The 16191-nt window shown below is 53.1% G+C and overlaps 2 protein-coding genes across 5 annotated transcripts in view; both read right to left on the reverse strand.

Annotated features, from left to right (window-relative positions):
- Window positions 1–704: 704 nt before the first annotated feature.
- On the reverse strand, window positions 705–7847 carry Spmip5 (sperm microtubule inner protein 5). 2 transcript variants are annotated; one of them, XM_021639195.2, is made up of 6 exons: window positions 7768–7847; window positions 6329–6389; window positions 3789–4007; window positions 2311–2497; window positions 1028–1125; window positions 705–943 (listed from the first exon to the last, which is right to left on the reverse strand). In XM_021639195.2, the coding sequence occupies exons 2-6, from the start codon at window positions 6381–6383 to the stop codon at window positions 813–815; spliced, it is 690 nt and encodes a 229-aa protein (XP_021494870.1). In that variant the 5' UTR covers window positions 6384–6389; window positions 7768–7847; the 3' UTR covers window positions 705–812. The 2 variants fall into 2 exon arrangements, with proteins under 2 accessions (XP_021494870.1, XP_060225614.1); XM_060369631.1 differs by having other exon boundaries at window positions 6329–6392; window positions 7768–7846.
- A 1159-nt stretch (window positions 7848–9006) lies between these two features.
- Hspa12a (heat shock protein family A (Hsp70) member 12A) overlaps window positions 9007–16191 on the reverse strand; it is a 134807-nt gene continuing 127622 nt past the window's right edge. For all 3 annotated transcript variants that reach the window (XM_060391747.1, XM_060391749.1, XM_021639196.2), the window contains 2 exons: window positions 13992–14095; window positions 9007–13241 (listed from right to left, as the gene is read on the reverse strand). In XM_060391747.1, the coding sequence (XP_060247730.1) occupies window positions 12604–13241; window positions 13992–14095 (742 nt within the window). In that variant the 3' untranslated portion in view covers window positions 9007–12603. The remainder of the gene's footprint in view (window positions 13242–13991; window positions 14096–16191) is intronic.

The following is a 16191-nucleotide window of genomic DNA, read 5'->3' on the forward strand; positions in this document are numbered from 1 at the left end:
CCTGAGCAGCAGACAACCTCCTCGGGGAGGCTGGTGGGGCACACAGCCTGAGGCACCTCTGGCAGCCAGGGGCCTGCGTCCTGCTTTCTCTGGGGGCTGTGGGAACCCTGGAAGAGCCCTGACTGACCAGGAAGAGACTAATGATGCCCAGTGTGGTTTGGCTGGGAAATGCCCCCACAGGCACCTGTGTGTGAACATTGTCACTGATGCTGCTTCCTGTTCCTGCCTGCCGCCATGATGGACTCTTAACCCTCAAGCTGCGAGTCCACAATACACCCTTCCTCCCTGGATTCGCTTCCAAGGCCTTTGGTCCCAGGACCTGAGACCTTCACATTTGGACTTTCTGTGTGGTAAAGCTACCAGCTGGGCACTGTTTAAACAGCCAGGTAATCCCATCCTGGTGTCTGCCAGATGAAGTCTCCCTGAGGACTGGAATTCTAGAAAAACAGGGCTGGGGTAGATGCGTGTGCCGCGGTTGGGCTGGCCACACCAGGACCCACGATGGCTGACAGGGTTACACTGGTCAGAGGGACTGGCTAGGAGGAACCTGGCCAGATCATAATGTTTCCTTGGTGTTGGGAGGAGGCAGCCTGGGCAACCCCTTCACTGGGTCAATACACAGATAGCTCCCACTCCCCACAAACACAAGCCTCATTAGGCTGAGAAGCGACCGCTCAACTCAAAGACAGCACTCGGGCGCCGGCAGCGGTTAAAGGATTCTTACTGAATCTACTTGCTGCAAAGCAGGGGAGGGGCTCAGCAGGTTTCTGAATCCCCTCAAGGCTGGATTCTCCGTGGGAGGACGCAGGATACTAGGCCTCTGCCAAGTTCTTTCCTGAGGATGGTGGCTCCTCATATACATTCCAGCTCTGTGACATGCCAGACCACTGGGCACAGCCACAGGTCCTGGGAGCTTGGTCGTGCTCACCCGGGGGTGCCTGACCTGGAAGAGAAAGCCTCCACGTGAGCCGCACACAGTGGCCCAGAGCAACACAAGGCAGAAAGAAACAGTGGCTCCCTTGCTTACATGGCACAGAGCATTCTGGGTATTTGGTTTGGTGCCCTTGGAGCTGCGCGACTTTTGGAGAAGGGTCAGGAGGCTGTGCAGAGCTCACGCCGTATGTTCTAAAGTAAGCAGAGAGCATGGCGTCACTCCCTTTGATAAGGGGTAGGACATGCGGGTCCTCAACAGTGTTTGTTCTAATCCTTAAAAGCCGCCCTAACATTTCACAGAGGGTAAACTGAGATCCAAGTGCTGCCTTGGGCAGTGCTCCAGTGTCCCTGCCAGCTCCCTCCCTCATCATCTTAAGAGCTTGTTTGGAGGTCCTAGCAGGGAGCATGGTGGACAACTTGAGTGCAGAGAGCGGGGAAGGGGACATCCCCAAGCCAGCCAGATCCCCCAATCAATCCTGACCATCAATGGGGTGACGGGTGTCACAGCCAATCACCCTCATTTGTTCTTTGATCTTTTTTTTTTTTTTAGAGACTGGATCTCTCTATGTAGCCTTGGGTGTCCTGAAACTTAATATGTAGAGCAGGACCGGAATCCCAGATTCCTGCCTGCCTCTTCAGACTGCTGGGGCTACAGACGAGCACGAGCACACGTGGCTCCCTCAGCACCTGGAGGCAGCCCAGTGCTGGGACAGGCAGTTCTGAAGGTGTCTAGCCAGCACAGGCGTGGCAAGCATGGTGCTGGCAGGCCTTGCCCTTCCCCATCCCATCTTCCTTCTTACAAACCATTAGGTTACATTCTTAAAGCTAGCCACCAAGGTGCACTCCTTTACTTGGCCAGTTCTTGAGGCTGACCACCAAGGTCCAGCTATCCAAGTACTTAAGTCCAGCAACCAAAAGCGCCCATGTAGCTCGCCTAATTAATCTGTCTAGTCAAAATTAAACACCTCATCCCAGCATGGGCTTCCCCTTGTACGGTTATAAACAGCATTTGCCTCTGGGCCACATCTGTCTCCTCTCTGTCCAGAGCCAGTCTTCTGTCCCCCAGGACAAATAGCCCTTCCCCTCTCCCTGCTTCCTTTCCCCCTTATCCCTCATCATCATCTCCTGTCTTTGTCTCTTATTCCCTGTCCTTTGTCCCTCTGGGGCTGTGCTGAGAATTTGGTCTGTCTGTTGCCCCTGCCCTTCCTTGGCACAGCTGGCGGGTGCAGAGCATTGCTGCCTGCAGGAAGTCTGCTGTGACAAACAGGGCACCTTCTACCCAGCAGTTCAGAGCCAGAACCAAGCCAAGGTGGCAGAGTGCTGGGCGGGAAGGGGGGTGCTGCTGTGGCTGCTCCGTGACCCGGACCCCCCACTTACTGCTCGTAGGACTTCATCTGGGCTTTCCTGGACTGCTCCCCCAAACTCAGGAAGTCTTCGTAACACTTTTTGGCCATGATGGTATACCTTGTGGCACAGCCGAATTCAGTGACCCTGGCTCTGGGCAGGAAGCCCGCCCAGCCAGGGATAGGTGGCTCATGCATGGGTTTCTTCACGTTCTTGCACTCTGCAAGGAGACAGCCGGGCGCCTGAGGGTTCAGAGAACACAGTGGAAGGCCCTGCCAAGCTCCCAGACAAGTCACGTTACCCGGAACCCGTCCACACCTCGGCCCACTGTGTGCTGCTGATCGCACTCTCTCAGCAGCAGCCCTGAAGGCGGGCACCACCGACAGCCCCATGTGAGACCTCTGTGGCACATCCCGAGACACAGCCGGAGAGATAAATAGGACAGGTCCAGGACACACCAGCTCTCGGAGCCTAGACCCAGATGAGCCGCCAGGCGGGAGAAGGCATACCACAATCAGTGCCACAAGCTCCGCTAGGTTCTGGAGGTGACACTGCCTGGCATAGCCGTGGGCCAGCTCCACTGCCACCATCAGGTGCCAGAAGAACCAGACGAGGCCCCGAGCCCAGAATTCAAAGCTGCACACCCTATTTCACCTTCCTGGGCACATATAAATTGCCATATGTTCTGGATGAGTCCCTAAACAACTTAGTATTAACTACTGGGCCATTAGCCCAGTGTTTGCGCGCGCGTGTGTGTGTGTGTGTGTGTGTGTGTTCGCACGCGAATGCGTGCACATGTGTGTGTATTCATGTGTATCCATGTACTTTGCAGTCCAGAGGACCACAATGAATGTCTTCTTTCGTCACTCTTACTTTATTTTGGGGGCTGGATATCTCAATGATTCTGGAGATCAATTTGGCTATGCTAGTTGGCCAGCAAGCCTGAGCGCTACCTATACAATAGTTACAGCCATGTGCCACTGTACCGGCGTGTTTACATGGGCTATGGGGACGTCACACAGGTCCTCAGACTTGTACAGCAAGCGCTCTACAGACTGACCCATCCTGGCCCTCTGCATTACTTTTCCTATAGCCCTTTAGATGTGCAAATAATCCAGGTCAAAATTGCGTTAACTTCTGTCATCGCCCTTCTGCAGGAAAGACTTCCTGCAGAATTAGTATCTACAGTGCTGGGTTCAAATCTAGGGCGGAGGGCGGCACCCTTGCTGTGACCCCCAAGGGCACCTCTGCTGGCTTCAATGGGGAAGACTGTCTCAGCTTCACCGGGCTACTGTGTCTGCTTAGAGAACAATGACACCCAACTCAGGGAGAACTCCCAAAGTGGCACCCACAGATCCCGGGGCTGGTGCTCAAAGGCCAGCAGGGGCTGGCCTCCAAGCTCCCGGGCGCTCCCCGCCCTCCACAGGAGCTGTGCTCAGCAGGGGCTCTGTGTGGCTGCACAGTGGCCTGCTGGGCTCTCACTCAGGATCCCTGACTGGGGGAGGCCGTACCCAGAGTCAGGGGGTGGTACTTCTTGGCATACTCGTGCAGCGTCCACAGCACGGTGTCCTCCGTGGTGACCGGCTTGAGGACGGGGTTCTTGTCCACGGTGTTGTTGAGTTCCCACTCCTGCTCCTTGTATCTCTGCGTTTTCTCCTGGAAGGCTCTGACACAGTCGTTCATGTGGTCCTCTCTCGGGGATCCCTGACAGCTGAGCCACGGTATGAAGCCTGGGAGCGCAGGGAACCGCAGCCCGAGTGAGGTGGCCGGCTCCCGTCGGAGAGCCGCCTGTCTCCACTTGGCTCCCATCCACCGACACCAACTGTATTTTTCCAAAGGCCATTAATACAAATGGTGTTGTTGTTTGCACCATGGCTGGCCCTCCCAAGGCTACAGAGAAACGACCTTGGAGCTGGGGAGGGGACGTCCATTCCAACAAAGGCGATGACAGTCCTGGTCTTTGATGGCAAAGCCCCCAATGTCAGGCTGAACAGCAAATGTGGAAAGCATTTAATGGGCCCAAATGATAGTCTGAGAAGTAATTGAAATTATTCATCTTTTTTAGAGAAAAAGCTTATTTTCCTTGACACTTCCCAAATGCAATCTGGGATCTTTCTTGCCAGACCATAGGGAAATTGCAGGCCCATTAAAAGCAGAGACTATAGCATAAAAAGGTAAATTCATTATCTGCAAGACCCACCCCCAGGACAATTTTTCACCATTTCCCATAAAATAACATGTAATCATTATAATTAGTAAGGGTAAAACACAACTATTTATTTAAGCTGGACGCTGACTCCCTAAGTGCTGTAATATTGTCACAATAAAACCATTTTTCAAAAGAACAGACGAGGGAGACTGGTTAAGAACTTAGCTTTAAGCTGCAAAGTAAATAAAGAGCTCTCAGGACTGGAGCTCACTGCTTTTGCCTTCTTTGCTTAAGAAAGAAAACCTGGCTTTGGGGCTGAATGTATCAGCTCCAACTACTGTACCCCGCAAGAGAGCACCTTCTAAAAGAATCTACTAGACTAACCTCGACATCCCTCATCCGTTCTGGTTTGAATGGGAAATGTGTCCGCACAGGCTCAGGTATTTGAACCTTGGTCCCATGCTGCTGTTTGGGGACCTTGTGCAGGCATTAGGAGCTGGGGCCTGGACAGGAAGTGATGGCTGGAGGCAGCTGCAAGGTTGATAGCCCAGCACCACTCCCTCTCTCCTCTCTGCTTCTCGTCCACAAAGCTGTGAGGAGTCCCAGCTGTGAGGAGTCCCAGCCGTGAGCTCCTGCTGCCAGGCCCCCCTCCATGAGGCTGTGCCCTCAAACTGCAGCCAACATAAGCCTCTCCTCCCTGACACCATTCCTTGTCAGGTGCTTGGTCACAGCTGCAAGTAACTATAGACCATCGAGTTCCCCAAGCCGTGGCCAATCAAACTATGTCCTGTGATGTCACAAAGCAAGCAGAACCTCAAGGCCCTTTTGAAGTGGCATCTCTACTGCCAGGACCTACTTTTATCTATATATTTTATGTATGTATATATACATACATGACAGCCACACACCTAGTAAATACCAGTTACCTTACTGAGTCTTATAAGGGCACTTTTCAAAAGCTGCTTGAATCATAGAGTGTCCCATGGAAGAGGTGTGTTGTAGCCCCCAAACAAACAGATCCAAGTCCTTAATCCCTGACACCTTTGGTCTTCTAGGAAAATATCATTGTAGGAAATATAACTAAGGAGCTAGAAGCCAGATTATCCATCTGTAAGCCATCCTGAAAGCTGAAGACTGGTGTCCTTTTGATAAAAGAACAGGGAATGGCTGGAGACAAACTTACAAAATTCATCAAGAGATGCCTGGGCTGCTTGGCATTTTATCAAGTCATTCCTTACATAAAGTTGTTTACAGTCATGTAGACAGCAAACAATGGGAGTTGTGAATTAAATCTGCTGGTTCCCCAAACCCATTCTCTTCTCCAGCTGGTGGGGCCTGGTGAGCCTGGGAAAGCTTGGAATATTGTGTAAGCATAGATCCTTCTGCGGACAGCTAAGGAAGAGAATGAGCGGCCTCTGACATGGTCACAGTTCTCAGAGCCGCAGGAGGAATGGAGGCCAACTGTCATCATTTGTCAAGGATGAAAGGCCATGAGACTTTCAGGGCTACAAGCTCAGCACTGCAGGTGCTGGGTCTCCCTTTATGAGACTTGGGAAGAAATGAGAACAGTAAGAACCACCCTTGTGGGGTACTTGGTAAAGACCAACTCGGGAAGGACAGAGCCTCTAAATTTACTACTGTTTGTCTATCCTCAGCACTCTGTCTGTCCTACCTATATGCCGCCCAGCAGGTTTCAAAGCTTCCAGTATGCCTGGCCATGTCCTGACAGATTTGGTCTAAGCAGTTTCTCCTCAATCATCCAAGCCTGGCTTGGTTCCTCGCAGCACTCGGTGTTCTCCATGTGTGTCTTAAAAGCTGGGGTACTCGCACCAGCTCAGTTAGACACAGACAATGCACCAAGAGAAGCCAGAGGCCAGGCCCAATGCTACAAATGTCACTCACCACCGTATCCTGGTGTGATGGGCAGCTGTCTCATGAAGGTCTTGGAAGACTCCATTTTACTCTGCTGGTGAAGGGAAAGAGGCATGGAACAGTCTCGAGACTTTTTCCCTGCCTCAAGAAGTCAGGGGCTGAGACAGAGCTACGCCACTATCACACCCAGCTGGCTGACAGTTGCCTCTGGCCGAGTACCAAGGGCTCCTTACCCTCTACGCCTATTGCACACCCCACCTGGGAGTGTCCTGCCACCCTCCAGCCCTCTGCCCACCCATCAATCTAATCAAGCTGTATGCATGCATGGCCGTAAAACAGGACGGAGTTATAAAGATGAGCAAGGCCCGGGAGCTCATGCAGCCTGCCTGAGGGGAGTGATAAACACCCAGTTCTCCCAGCACACGCTTAACTCAGGCAGCAGCGTGTGTGAAGTCCCTTTACGCTCAGAACATCTGACAGTGTCTGGAGACATCTGGGGTGCCACACTAGGGGACAGGGTGTCCCTGCTGGCTTGTGACTACGTCCTGTGCAACTGTATTCAATGCACAGGAGACCCCACACATACACACAGCACAACCTTGGAGCACGGCTGCCTTGGGAGGCGCTGAACGCTGCTAATAAGTGGGCATAATGTCCAGGAGGGATGAATGGAGGGGATGGTGCCCACTCTAGCACCAGCTACAAAGACACTAGCTCTATAGCTAAACCCTCCAGTCGCAAGGGATCACCAATGGCCTCCCACAACCTGCCAAGGTTTGTATACAGATTCTCTGGCTCATTCATGCCCTATTCTGCCAAGGCGGCGCATCTCTTTAAAGTGATGCTTTTGTGGCCAGGGCATGACGTATGAGGTGAACACCAGTCAGTTGTTGGTGACGCGGTCCGACAATGCTGTGCAGCCAAGAGCAGTGGAGGTGGGGACGCATCCAAGAGGCGCTTAACCCTGGGCGCCGGTACGGACACCAGAGAGAAAGCTGGTCTAAGGCTGGCGGGCCTGGGAACCCATGTCCAGCTCAGCACTGACCACCTGCTGGCCAAGAACTGTTACTACAGCGACCAAGCCCGGGATCCTCCAAACAGCTCCTTAACACAGCACTGCTACTGTACCTATCTCCAGACAAGGATTAAACAGGACAACTACAAACAAGCTGTTCTCCATAGCAGAACAGCTGTGGCTCAGGGCTGGGTGTCCACCGAAGCCGCCACTCTTAACAGATGAGGAAAAACAGTGCATAGTGATACTTTGTTTCGACGCTGTGGCGTGAAGGGGTAATGAGCAAGGGCTGCGTACTCCCTGGGGCAGGAAGTGCTGAAAGAGTCTCACCCTTGGGGGACAGGGTGGAAACAGGCCAGCCTGTAGGGAGAAAACGATGGGAGGAGCTTGGGGAGCTTTGAGGAAAGGCAGGCCGGAGGACAGGACCCTCCTCCCACCCGGACCCTGCTCTCACCCGGCGGCCTGAGCACCCCAGGAAACCAGGGAACCCTCCTGACTACCAGCTCTCCAGGCTTTTGTGAGCTCATCCTGAGTGGGCGGGGCAGAAGCTGGATTCATCCGGGATATGTGGAGCTGGCTCCGCCCCCCACGTGGAGACCCGGGATGGGGGTGGGGTGACACCGGAACAGGAACCGCTGGAGTTTGGTCTGCTGAGTGAACTTGGCCGCTCATGTCACGCTGCAGAAGCCCGGGTGTTTGCCTAGGAAATGTCTGTTCTGGGCGCTGTTGGCTGCAGCTTGAGCGCCTCCCCCGGTGGGGGAGGCGGGATCGACTGATGGCCCGGCATAGCCACAGAGGGGAGCCTTCCTCCCTTGTCCTCTGTAGAGGTGGTCTCTGTCCCCGTGAGGGCCAGCGAGGGGCAGGAGGCAGTCTGGGAAAGGAAGGCCATCTGTGTCCATGTTGACTTCCAAACACAGGCATTTTCCTCAGCCCGGTCCTTCCCTGCCAACGTCTTTCTCTATTAGGAGACCTGGGCTTTGATTGTTTTTTACCCTAAGGTCTTGGGACACGGGACTCGAAGAAGTGCTTTCCCAAAATGGAGTGCTTGGGGAAGTTGTCTTACTCCTTCCTGGCAGTGGCTTTATAGGAAGGGAAGAGGGCCTGAGCCATCGTTTCATTTGGCTGAATCCCAATGTAAAACCACTGTAAGCCGAGCAGGGCGCAGGAGGCCTTACAGCTCTGCCTGGCCTCCGCAGGGGAGGAGGTGCGTCCCATTGTCCATCTGATGCCTGTGCAGTGCGGTTCCCTGGAGAGGACAGGACCTCAGATCAAGCCAGGCGGTACTGACCACCTCTCTTCCTTTTGGACTTCTGGGACCATACCACAAGCCAGCCAGACACTTCTAGAGCCAATTTAGAGTGTGCCCCATGGGTAGAGCCTGGAAAGAAGCCAAGACAGACAGCCTCTGCCTGCCTGCAGAGATGCCCTGAGGGCAGCACCACCGAGGCCTCACAGAGTTTTAATGATTTTCATCCAGACGCCATGACTCACCAGTTGACTCTGCCCATCTGCCTTCTGTATAGCTAAACCACTTTCTTCCCATTTTGAGACAGGGCCCTGGTCATCCATGGAGCTGTCAGTAAGGCTTGTTCTATCTAAAAACGACCTTGACACAGAGGAGGAAATCAGTAACGACCCCCCCCATAATTCCACCTACACCCCAAATGAGAAAACAAAACTATTGTAGGCCACATGAAATTCCGAGCTTTACTTTATTAGAATCTGTGAGGACAAGAGTTTGCAGGCACAATCCTGCCTGGTTGTGAACGGCTGCAAATTCTGTGAGGTTTGGATCCGTCCTGTAGTGAGCAAGACCCCCAGTGGCCGAGATCTTAGGGTACTGTTTCATATGTCAGGCAAAGGGGAGGAGTTAGAGATATTATGGCCAAGAACTTTACACTAGCCATCCACATAAGCCGTTCCGCAGCATACGGACTGCGAAGCCTGATCACAACTATTTCATCACTACAGTGTGACATTCGATCTTCAATTAATGCATTTTGACTCCTGTTTATATTGGTGCATGCAATTCTTTGCTACCCTGGCCATTAACCAGACTGGACTCTAAAGGCTAAACTTGGTCTAAGTAACATTCTAAGGGTCGGGCGGGTCTGTAGCCTGGACTCAGCCATCACTCTCCAGAACCTCTTCTGAACACCTTCTCTTTCGACTGCATGTCCTGTCACTGTGTTTATAAACACCTGCTGTGTACAGAACAGGTGGTAAAGAAGCCAGATAAGGTAAGCAAAGGACAACCGGTCAAGACCACAGGCCTTCTGGAACTAAGACTGGGAAATGTGCTCCAAGTGTACTTACCCAGTGCTCAGACTAGGATTATGTCAGTTGGGACAGGGAGCGACTGGAAAGCTTTACTCAGTTTGGCTCCTGGGCTGCGTCTCTGGGCCCTGCGGAGGTCCAGTAAAATTACCACCCCTCTTCATCATCACTTTGCTAACACTGCAGATTTCTATAAGCTCATTTAAGCAAAATGGGGGGCAGGGACATAGACTTAGCATAAGGGGAGGAGTGCTTTCCATCAAGCTAGGAGAAGAAGGTTGGACTGTACTGCTCCCAATTACTTATTCAACCCGACAGAACCCCGTTTATGTACCACTGGGCTCCCTTGATCATGAACTATGCCGTGCTTTGCCTTGCCAGAGAAGAGAGGTCAGCAACCCTGCTAGATCCAAGGTTGTTCTGGCAGGGCCGTGCTTACAGAACCAGTGAGTTCCACTCTCAAAGTCGGGACAGGAGAATTGATACATTACTCTATGCAGAAGCTGCTCAACTTCTGGCAGGGTGAGCAAGTGTGGAAGGATCTGGTATAGCTGTCGATCAGAGAACTCTGACCCAAGGCACCTCTGTCTATTGCTCAGTCGTGTGTACTTAGTCCACTGCATGGTAACAGCACAGACTGTGATTGGTGGGAGCAGTTAAGAAATGAAGCTGTGGCGCTTTCAGGCAGCAGTGCTAGCCACCAAAACCAAGAGGATTTTCCTTCTTAAACAAGCACACAGTAGAAATAAAGATTCTGTACAAGATTCTAGGATTATATATACACAAAATTATATCCATTATAACAAAATTGAAAGTCTATTTGAGGACCGTGGCTGGAAACCCCAAAGAAAGACCCATGAGCTTCTGAAGCAGAGTTAGCAGGAGAGGCCGAGAAGACAAGCGTCCTGTGAGACCCTGCCGTTCGGCTCGGGGCTCCCATCTCTTGTTCTGTGGTTTGATAGCGTTTTCACATTCTAGCAGGGAGTTCTGCAGCAAGCGGTGTGAAAAAGAAGACAGTAGGCTGAAATTCAAAATGCTATTTAAAATCTGCACATTGGCTGTGATGATGGTTCACAAATCCAACCTGCATTTCAAGTCCCTTCCCTCATTCATTCACTCATTCATTCACTCATTAATTCTGCATGTCTCCAGTGTTTAGAAATCAGAATGAATTCCAGCAGGTGGGAAAGACAACACTGAACACATCAAATGGACTATGAGTCAGTTTTTGATTCTTTATCCGCAGTCGGGTCCTGAATGTTGGTGAGGCTGGCTTTGCAGAGGGAAGGCGAGAACTCAGAACCTGGCTGGCTCCTTGGGCAGCGGCATTCTCAGGGTTCCGTTCGTGCCATCCTTTTCCTCCTCTGGTCCTTCCTGTGAGGGTTAAACGGGCAACCACCGAGGCCAGGTGCCTCTCCAAGCCTCTTATCTGCAGGGCAGAGTGCGGGCACACAGGCTCTTGCTGAGGGAGACCTGGAAGGAGCTGAGGCCATATAATGCACTCCGTGGTCACTTCAGTGTTGACAAGACTCTCAGGTTCAAAACCCCCACATTCCAACACTAAATCTGCAGATCCTGCCCCTCCAGAGTGAGCTCTGGTAAAGGATGGACTCAGGACCCGTCCTTGACAAGCACCCGGGCGACTCTGAGGCAGCTGAGCCACAGACCTGCTTTAGAAAAGGCTGCTCCCATGTACCAGGTCTAGGTGTGCATACTACTTTTAGGTGAATCTGAAAAGCTGGAGATTTGATCGAGACATCTGATGGAACAGAACCCCCTTTTGTATTTCTTTATTGGGGAAGGAAGAACAGCGGACACGGGGTTGACTGCACGTATGCATGGTCTGCGAGGCGGGGCCGGCTTTGGATTTCTGGGCGTGATGATATAAACAGGGCAAATAGAAACTTTATTTTCTCTAAATTCCTACTAAGATCACCTAGAACTATGTAGGACCTCTGAACTCAAGGTTTGCTCTTCTAAGAATCACCTTGTGATCTGGGTTTTCATTTACTGGGTTTTCAATTGACCCCAGTCAACTGTGGCCCAGAAATGCACAATGGTGCAGTATGGTGAGATACGCTGAGTCGGGCCACATTCATAGAAATTTCACCAAAGTGCTTTCATAATTGTCCTATGTAGATTAGTCACTGTTGCTAATGTCTTACTTTAGTAAACTAAGCTTTATTATAGGTATGTAAGTATAGAAAAACGTAGAGTAGATAAGGTTTGGTCCTGCCCCCCTCTGGGCATCTACCGGGAACCTCAGGATGTACACTCTACAGATAAAAGGGGACTGCTGTAGTTTGGGGTACGTCACTAACTCTTCAGTGCCCTCTCCACCAAGGCAAGTTTTTACCTGCTCTGGAAAATCGAGGTGACAACACTTTTACCCCACCCCCTCTCGGTTGAGTTAGCCAAGGCTGCCCTGCCCCTCACTGAGCTTCCTGTAATCTATATGAGATAGTGTGGGCAGCTGTCTCCCACCGGCTTTGAGAGAGAAAAAAAATGCTGTAAGTTACCACCAAGTGAGCGCTCTGAGCCGGGATAAAGAGAAGAAATTAACTGCAGGAAGCTCGTGTTTCCTGCTCCATGCCATCCAAGATGATTTACAAAGACCTTTGATGAAGACGCCCTCCTGGGTCAAAGACCTCGCTTAAATCCGGAGAGACTGCGGTGGGCGTCCTAAGCCCTCCCGGGGACCCCTTCCGAGCAAGCTGCACCAGTTTCCTCAGCAGACTGCTTTACCATCCAGGAACCCCGGGAGCCGGCTGCCTAGGATCCTCCAAATTTCCAGATCGTGGCATTAATTTCTGAGTTTTTCTGACTCTAAAGTACCTTCAAAAACCAAACCAAACCAAACCAAAACCCCTCAGTTTTCTCCCTGGTTCTCGTCTTTTCCTACTGCAATTCAGGTGGGCAATGGGACGGTCAAGGTGGGGGACAGAACAGTCAAGGCTGAGGTCAGCGAATGCGGAGGAGCCCCGGGGGCTGGTGGTTGCGAGGGGCGGTTCCCTTAGTAATTTAAGAAGTCGATCCCCACTTTGACGCTCTTTGAGGTGGCGATGTCAATGGCCGTGGCCTTGATCTCAGTGTCCCCGAACTGCATGAGGGTCTGGATTTCCCTGCGGGCGGGGACGGCCGAGGCGCTGGTCCCCGTGAGATCCAGGCGCAGCGTCCCGCACTTCCTGACGCCGGGGTCGGTGATGAAGCTCACGTCGTCCTGCTCGGAGCTGTAGACGTTGATGACGATCACCAGCTGGGAGGGCTTGGCGGGGGTGTAGCTGCGCTTGACCAGCTCGCCCAGCGCCACCGACTGGTCGGCCGAGATGAACCTGTCGAAGACGTCGGTGCACCAGCGCGTGCCGTCCTTCACCAGCAGCTTCTCGGGCGGGTGCTTCCCCTCCACGTAGCGGTTGAGCACGCCCACGCCGTAGGTGAGCGGGGAGCGGCGCACCTTGATGACTGCCGGGTCCAGGCCGAAGAGGACGGCCCCCTTGAGGATGGTGAGGCCCACGTCCTGGGGGATGATGATCCTGCACTTGTCTCCAAAGGCGGCCTGCACCGCCTGCTGCAGAAGGGGCGCCTCTGCGAAGCCTCCCACCAGGAAGAGGAATTTGACCGTGGACACCTCGGGCTTCTGAAATAGGTCCCCTGGAAGGGCAGGAGAAGGGAAGATCAGAGCGCGGAAAGCACGCCTGCACGGGGTCCCAGCTGCCTGAGCCTGGGGGAGCCAGCTAACCCAGCTCATCCGCCGAGTTTGCATTGAGCTGGCCTTGTGAAGAAAGGTTTACACACTGGACGCTTAGGAAGGAGGGCGGGGGCTGTGCCCTGGGTGAGCTCAGCTTGTCAGAGGTGACTTAAATTAGACCCGTTCTGCAGAACGCCAGTAATCCCTACGAGTGCCTCCAAGCTGTCGCCCATATTCACAGAGGTAGGTGAGGGATGCATAAAGGGCCCAGTGTCCCCGTCCTGTGTGTCCCTGGGGGAGGACAACCAACACACAGATGACAGACGACAGACTCTGTCTTGCTGGAATCCTTGCTTGGTTCACAAAACAGTTCCTTCTTTCCCAGGAGGCAAAGATTCCTAAGTTTTCCTGATACTTCAAACAAGATACATTCCCGGGGCCTGGCACTCAGTAGGGCCTCAGAGTTCCCTGACCTCTGACCTTCAGGGCCAAAGGGAAGCCTAGGCACAGACGGGCAGCAGCTTTCCCGGCCCTGCAGAGTCACAGGGACAGGAAGAGCCCTGTCCAGCAGCCCCTCATAGGTGTGCAAACTGGGCCCACTTCTGTGGCTCCAGGCTTGTGGTTTCCAGACTCAGACTCCCTCCCAACAGGGCTGTGCAAGAACTGGCCGCTCCCAGCTCTGTCCACACACGGCCAAGCCCAAGGGTACTCACGGAGGTGCTCAATGATGCTGTCGATGGTTGGCTTAAAGAGGGCGTTCATGGCGTCCGGGCTCATCCTCAGCATCCCCTGGGAGGACCACTTCACGAAGTCCACGCTGGGACAGCACAGAGGAACAAGTGTGAGTGCGTGCACGCTGCCCAGGCTGCTCTGCACAGCCATGTGGCCTGAAAGCACGTCTGTCCCACCGTGGGGATCAAAGGGGCGTTCAAGTCAAAAGCCTTCTTGTAAATCCCCTCAACTGCCTGATCCTGGCCCCTCAAGCTCAAATGCTAAGACATAACCTTACATTTCTCCCTGTTAGCACCAAACTCCCCCAATGGAGTAACAGCCAAGGCCTGGCACAAGAGACAAGTGGAGGCCCGTGCCTTCGCTTCTACCCAGTGACACAGTCTGTTAGAGATGAGGTGCAGTGCCACGCACTGGAAGCCTGAGCTCAAGCACCTACTCAGCTCTCTGGGCCCCTGTGGCATCCCACAGCTGACCCTCAGCTTACAGGGCGGCCTCTGGGTCTCCTGGTCTCTAGCCAGGACCCAGCACAGCCAGAGACAGCAGTGTGGAGCAGAAGGAGCACCGGCTTTGGCCACACCATGGACTTCAGCCACACTGGCCTCTGTCTCCTCCCAGCCGGGTCTTCGTGGCCAGAAGCCAAGGTTACCAGCTCTAACCTGCGTGTGTGTCCTCCCCTCCCCCACACCCTGCCCCAGGAAGCTGCGAAGGTGGAGCAGAGGCTGTGTCCATGAAACACTGAGCATTTGTTTCCGAGCCTAGCTAGTGTTGGGAACTGAACTGTTGGGATCCGCTGTTTCCTAGACGCTAAGTAGAGACCCCACCTGCTCCAACCCTCAGGGCCTGTGGGATGGCACACCAGCTTCTCAGCACCACATCTGCATGACACCAGGCTTCCATGGAAGAGGCCAGAGGACAGTGTGTGGTGTGGGATGGCCCCGTGGCACATCTGCATGACACCAGGCTTCCATGGCAGAGGCCAGAGGACAGTGTGTGGTGTGGGATGGCCCCATGGCACATCTGCATGACACCAGGCTTCCATGGCAGAGGCCAGAGGACAGTGTGTGGTGTGGGATGGCCCTGTGGCTGGTTGGGGCTGGTGGGTTTCCACACTGGGAGGGTTGGAGGCCTCCAGGACCTGTGCCCAGATCCCAGGATTTGACCCACGGGGTAGGTGTTGTATCCAGGGAGCCGAAGGGCAAAGAGACTGTCATCCCAGGCAGCCAGCTGGCCCGAGGGCCCTGTCCAGAGGGCAAGCGCACCTGAATCAAATCTGTTTCCCACTGAAAGTAATCAAGGCCTCCTGAAGAATCGGGGCACAGTTCACAGAGCAGAGGGCAAAGGCACTTGAGAGGCTGTGTCAGAACGGCTCAGGGCCAAGTGGAAGAAGCTGCTGCTGTCTAAGATGGGACACTCAGCACCAGTAAGGTCACAACCATGGTTTATGTCAACCATGCTTAAATACACATTTCCCTACAAATAAAACCCAGTGCCAGTTTGAAGGATGCTAGGGTCTCACCACACCATTAGCCCTAGCTGGCCTAGAACTCACTCTGTAGACCAGACTGGCCTCAGTCACCTGCCTCTGCCTCCTTTGCCTCCTCTACCTCCTCTGCTAGGATTAAAGATATACACCACTGCACCAATATCAAAAAATAAACAGAAAAAAATCACTATTCATTCTCTTTTCTGAAGCCACCAAACCACTGAGAAGTAACTTTCTTTAGGATACACTAAACATCGAGGAAGCCAGAGGGACGCAGTGAGGGTCGACCCTGAGAAAACGTGGCTGTGATCACCAGCGGGAACCAATGTCCAAAAGAAGAGACAGGTCTCCTGATGTGCAGCTGTGCTGGCCGGCAAAAGAACTGCCCAAGGCTTTGTATGTCCTGTCACGGGAGAGGGAGGGCTCATGAGGCCTGCTCCCGCCTGAGAATTGTAGGTGTAATGGTTGCTGGAGAGGAAGGGGTGCTCTTGCTTTCAGTGATGTGGGAAGGTGCATGTTTCTGTAAACAGCCTAACAGGCACACACACACAAACACAGACACACACACAGACAGACAGACAGACACACACACACGGAAGTAGATGAGGACTGGTTGGCAAGAGGATAGGATCAGTGGGAAGGAACAAAAGTGGGTGATGATGGTTAGTTTTTATGTCAACTTTACACGGCGAAATGGG

This window comes from Meriones unguiculatus, chromosome 1 (assembly GCF_030254825.1).
Source record: "Meriones unguiculatus strain TT.TT164.6M chromosome 1, Bangor_MerUng_6.1, whole genome shotgun sequence".
Classification (NCBI taxonomy): Eukaryota; Metazoa; Chordata; class Mammalia; order Rodentia; family Muridae; genus Meriones; species Meriones unguiculatus.

Excerpts from the sequence above, each read along its gene's own strand:
- Spmip5 (XM_021639195.2), bottom strand. The coding sequence starts at position 6,383 with ATGGAGTCTTCCAAGACCTTCATGAGACAGCTGCCCATCACACCAGGA. Across the intron at positions 4,008-6,328 it reads CATCACACCAGGATACGGTG|GCTTCATACCGTGGCTCAGC; the intron begins GTGAGTGACATT and ends CTGCGCTCCCAG. Across the intron at positions 944-1,027 it reads CCCAGAATGCTCTGTGCCAT|GTCAGGCACCCCCGGGTGAG; the intron begins GTAAGCAAGGGA and ends TTTCTCTTCCAG.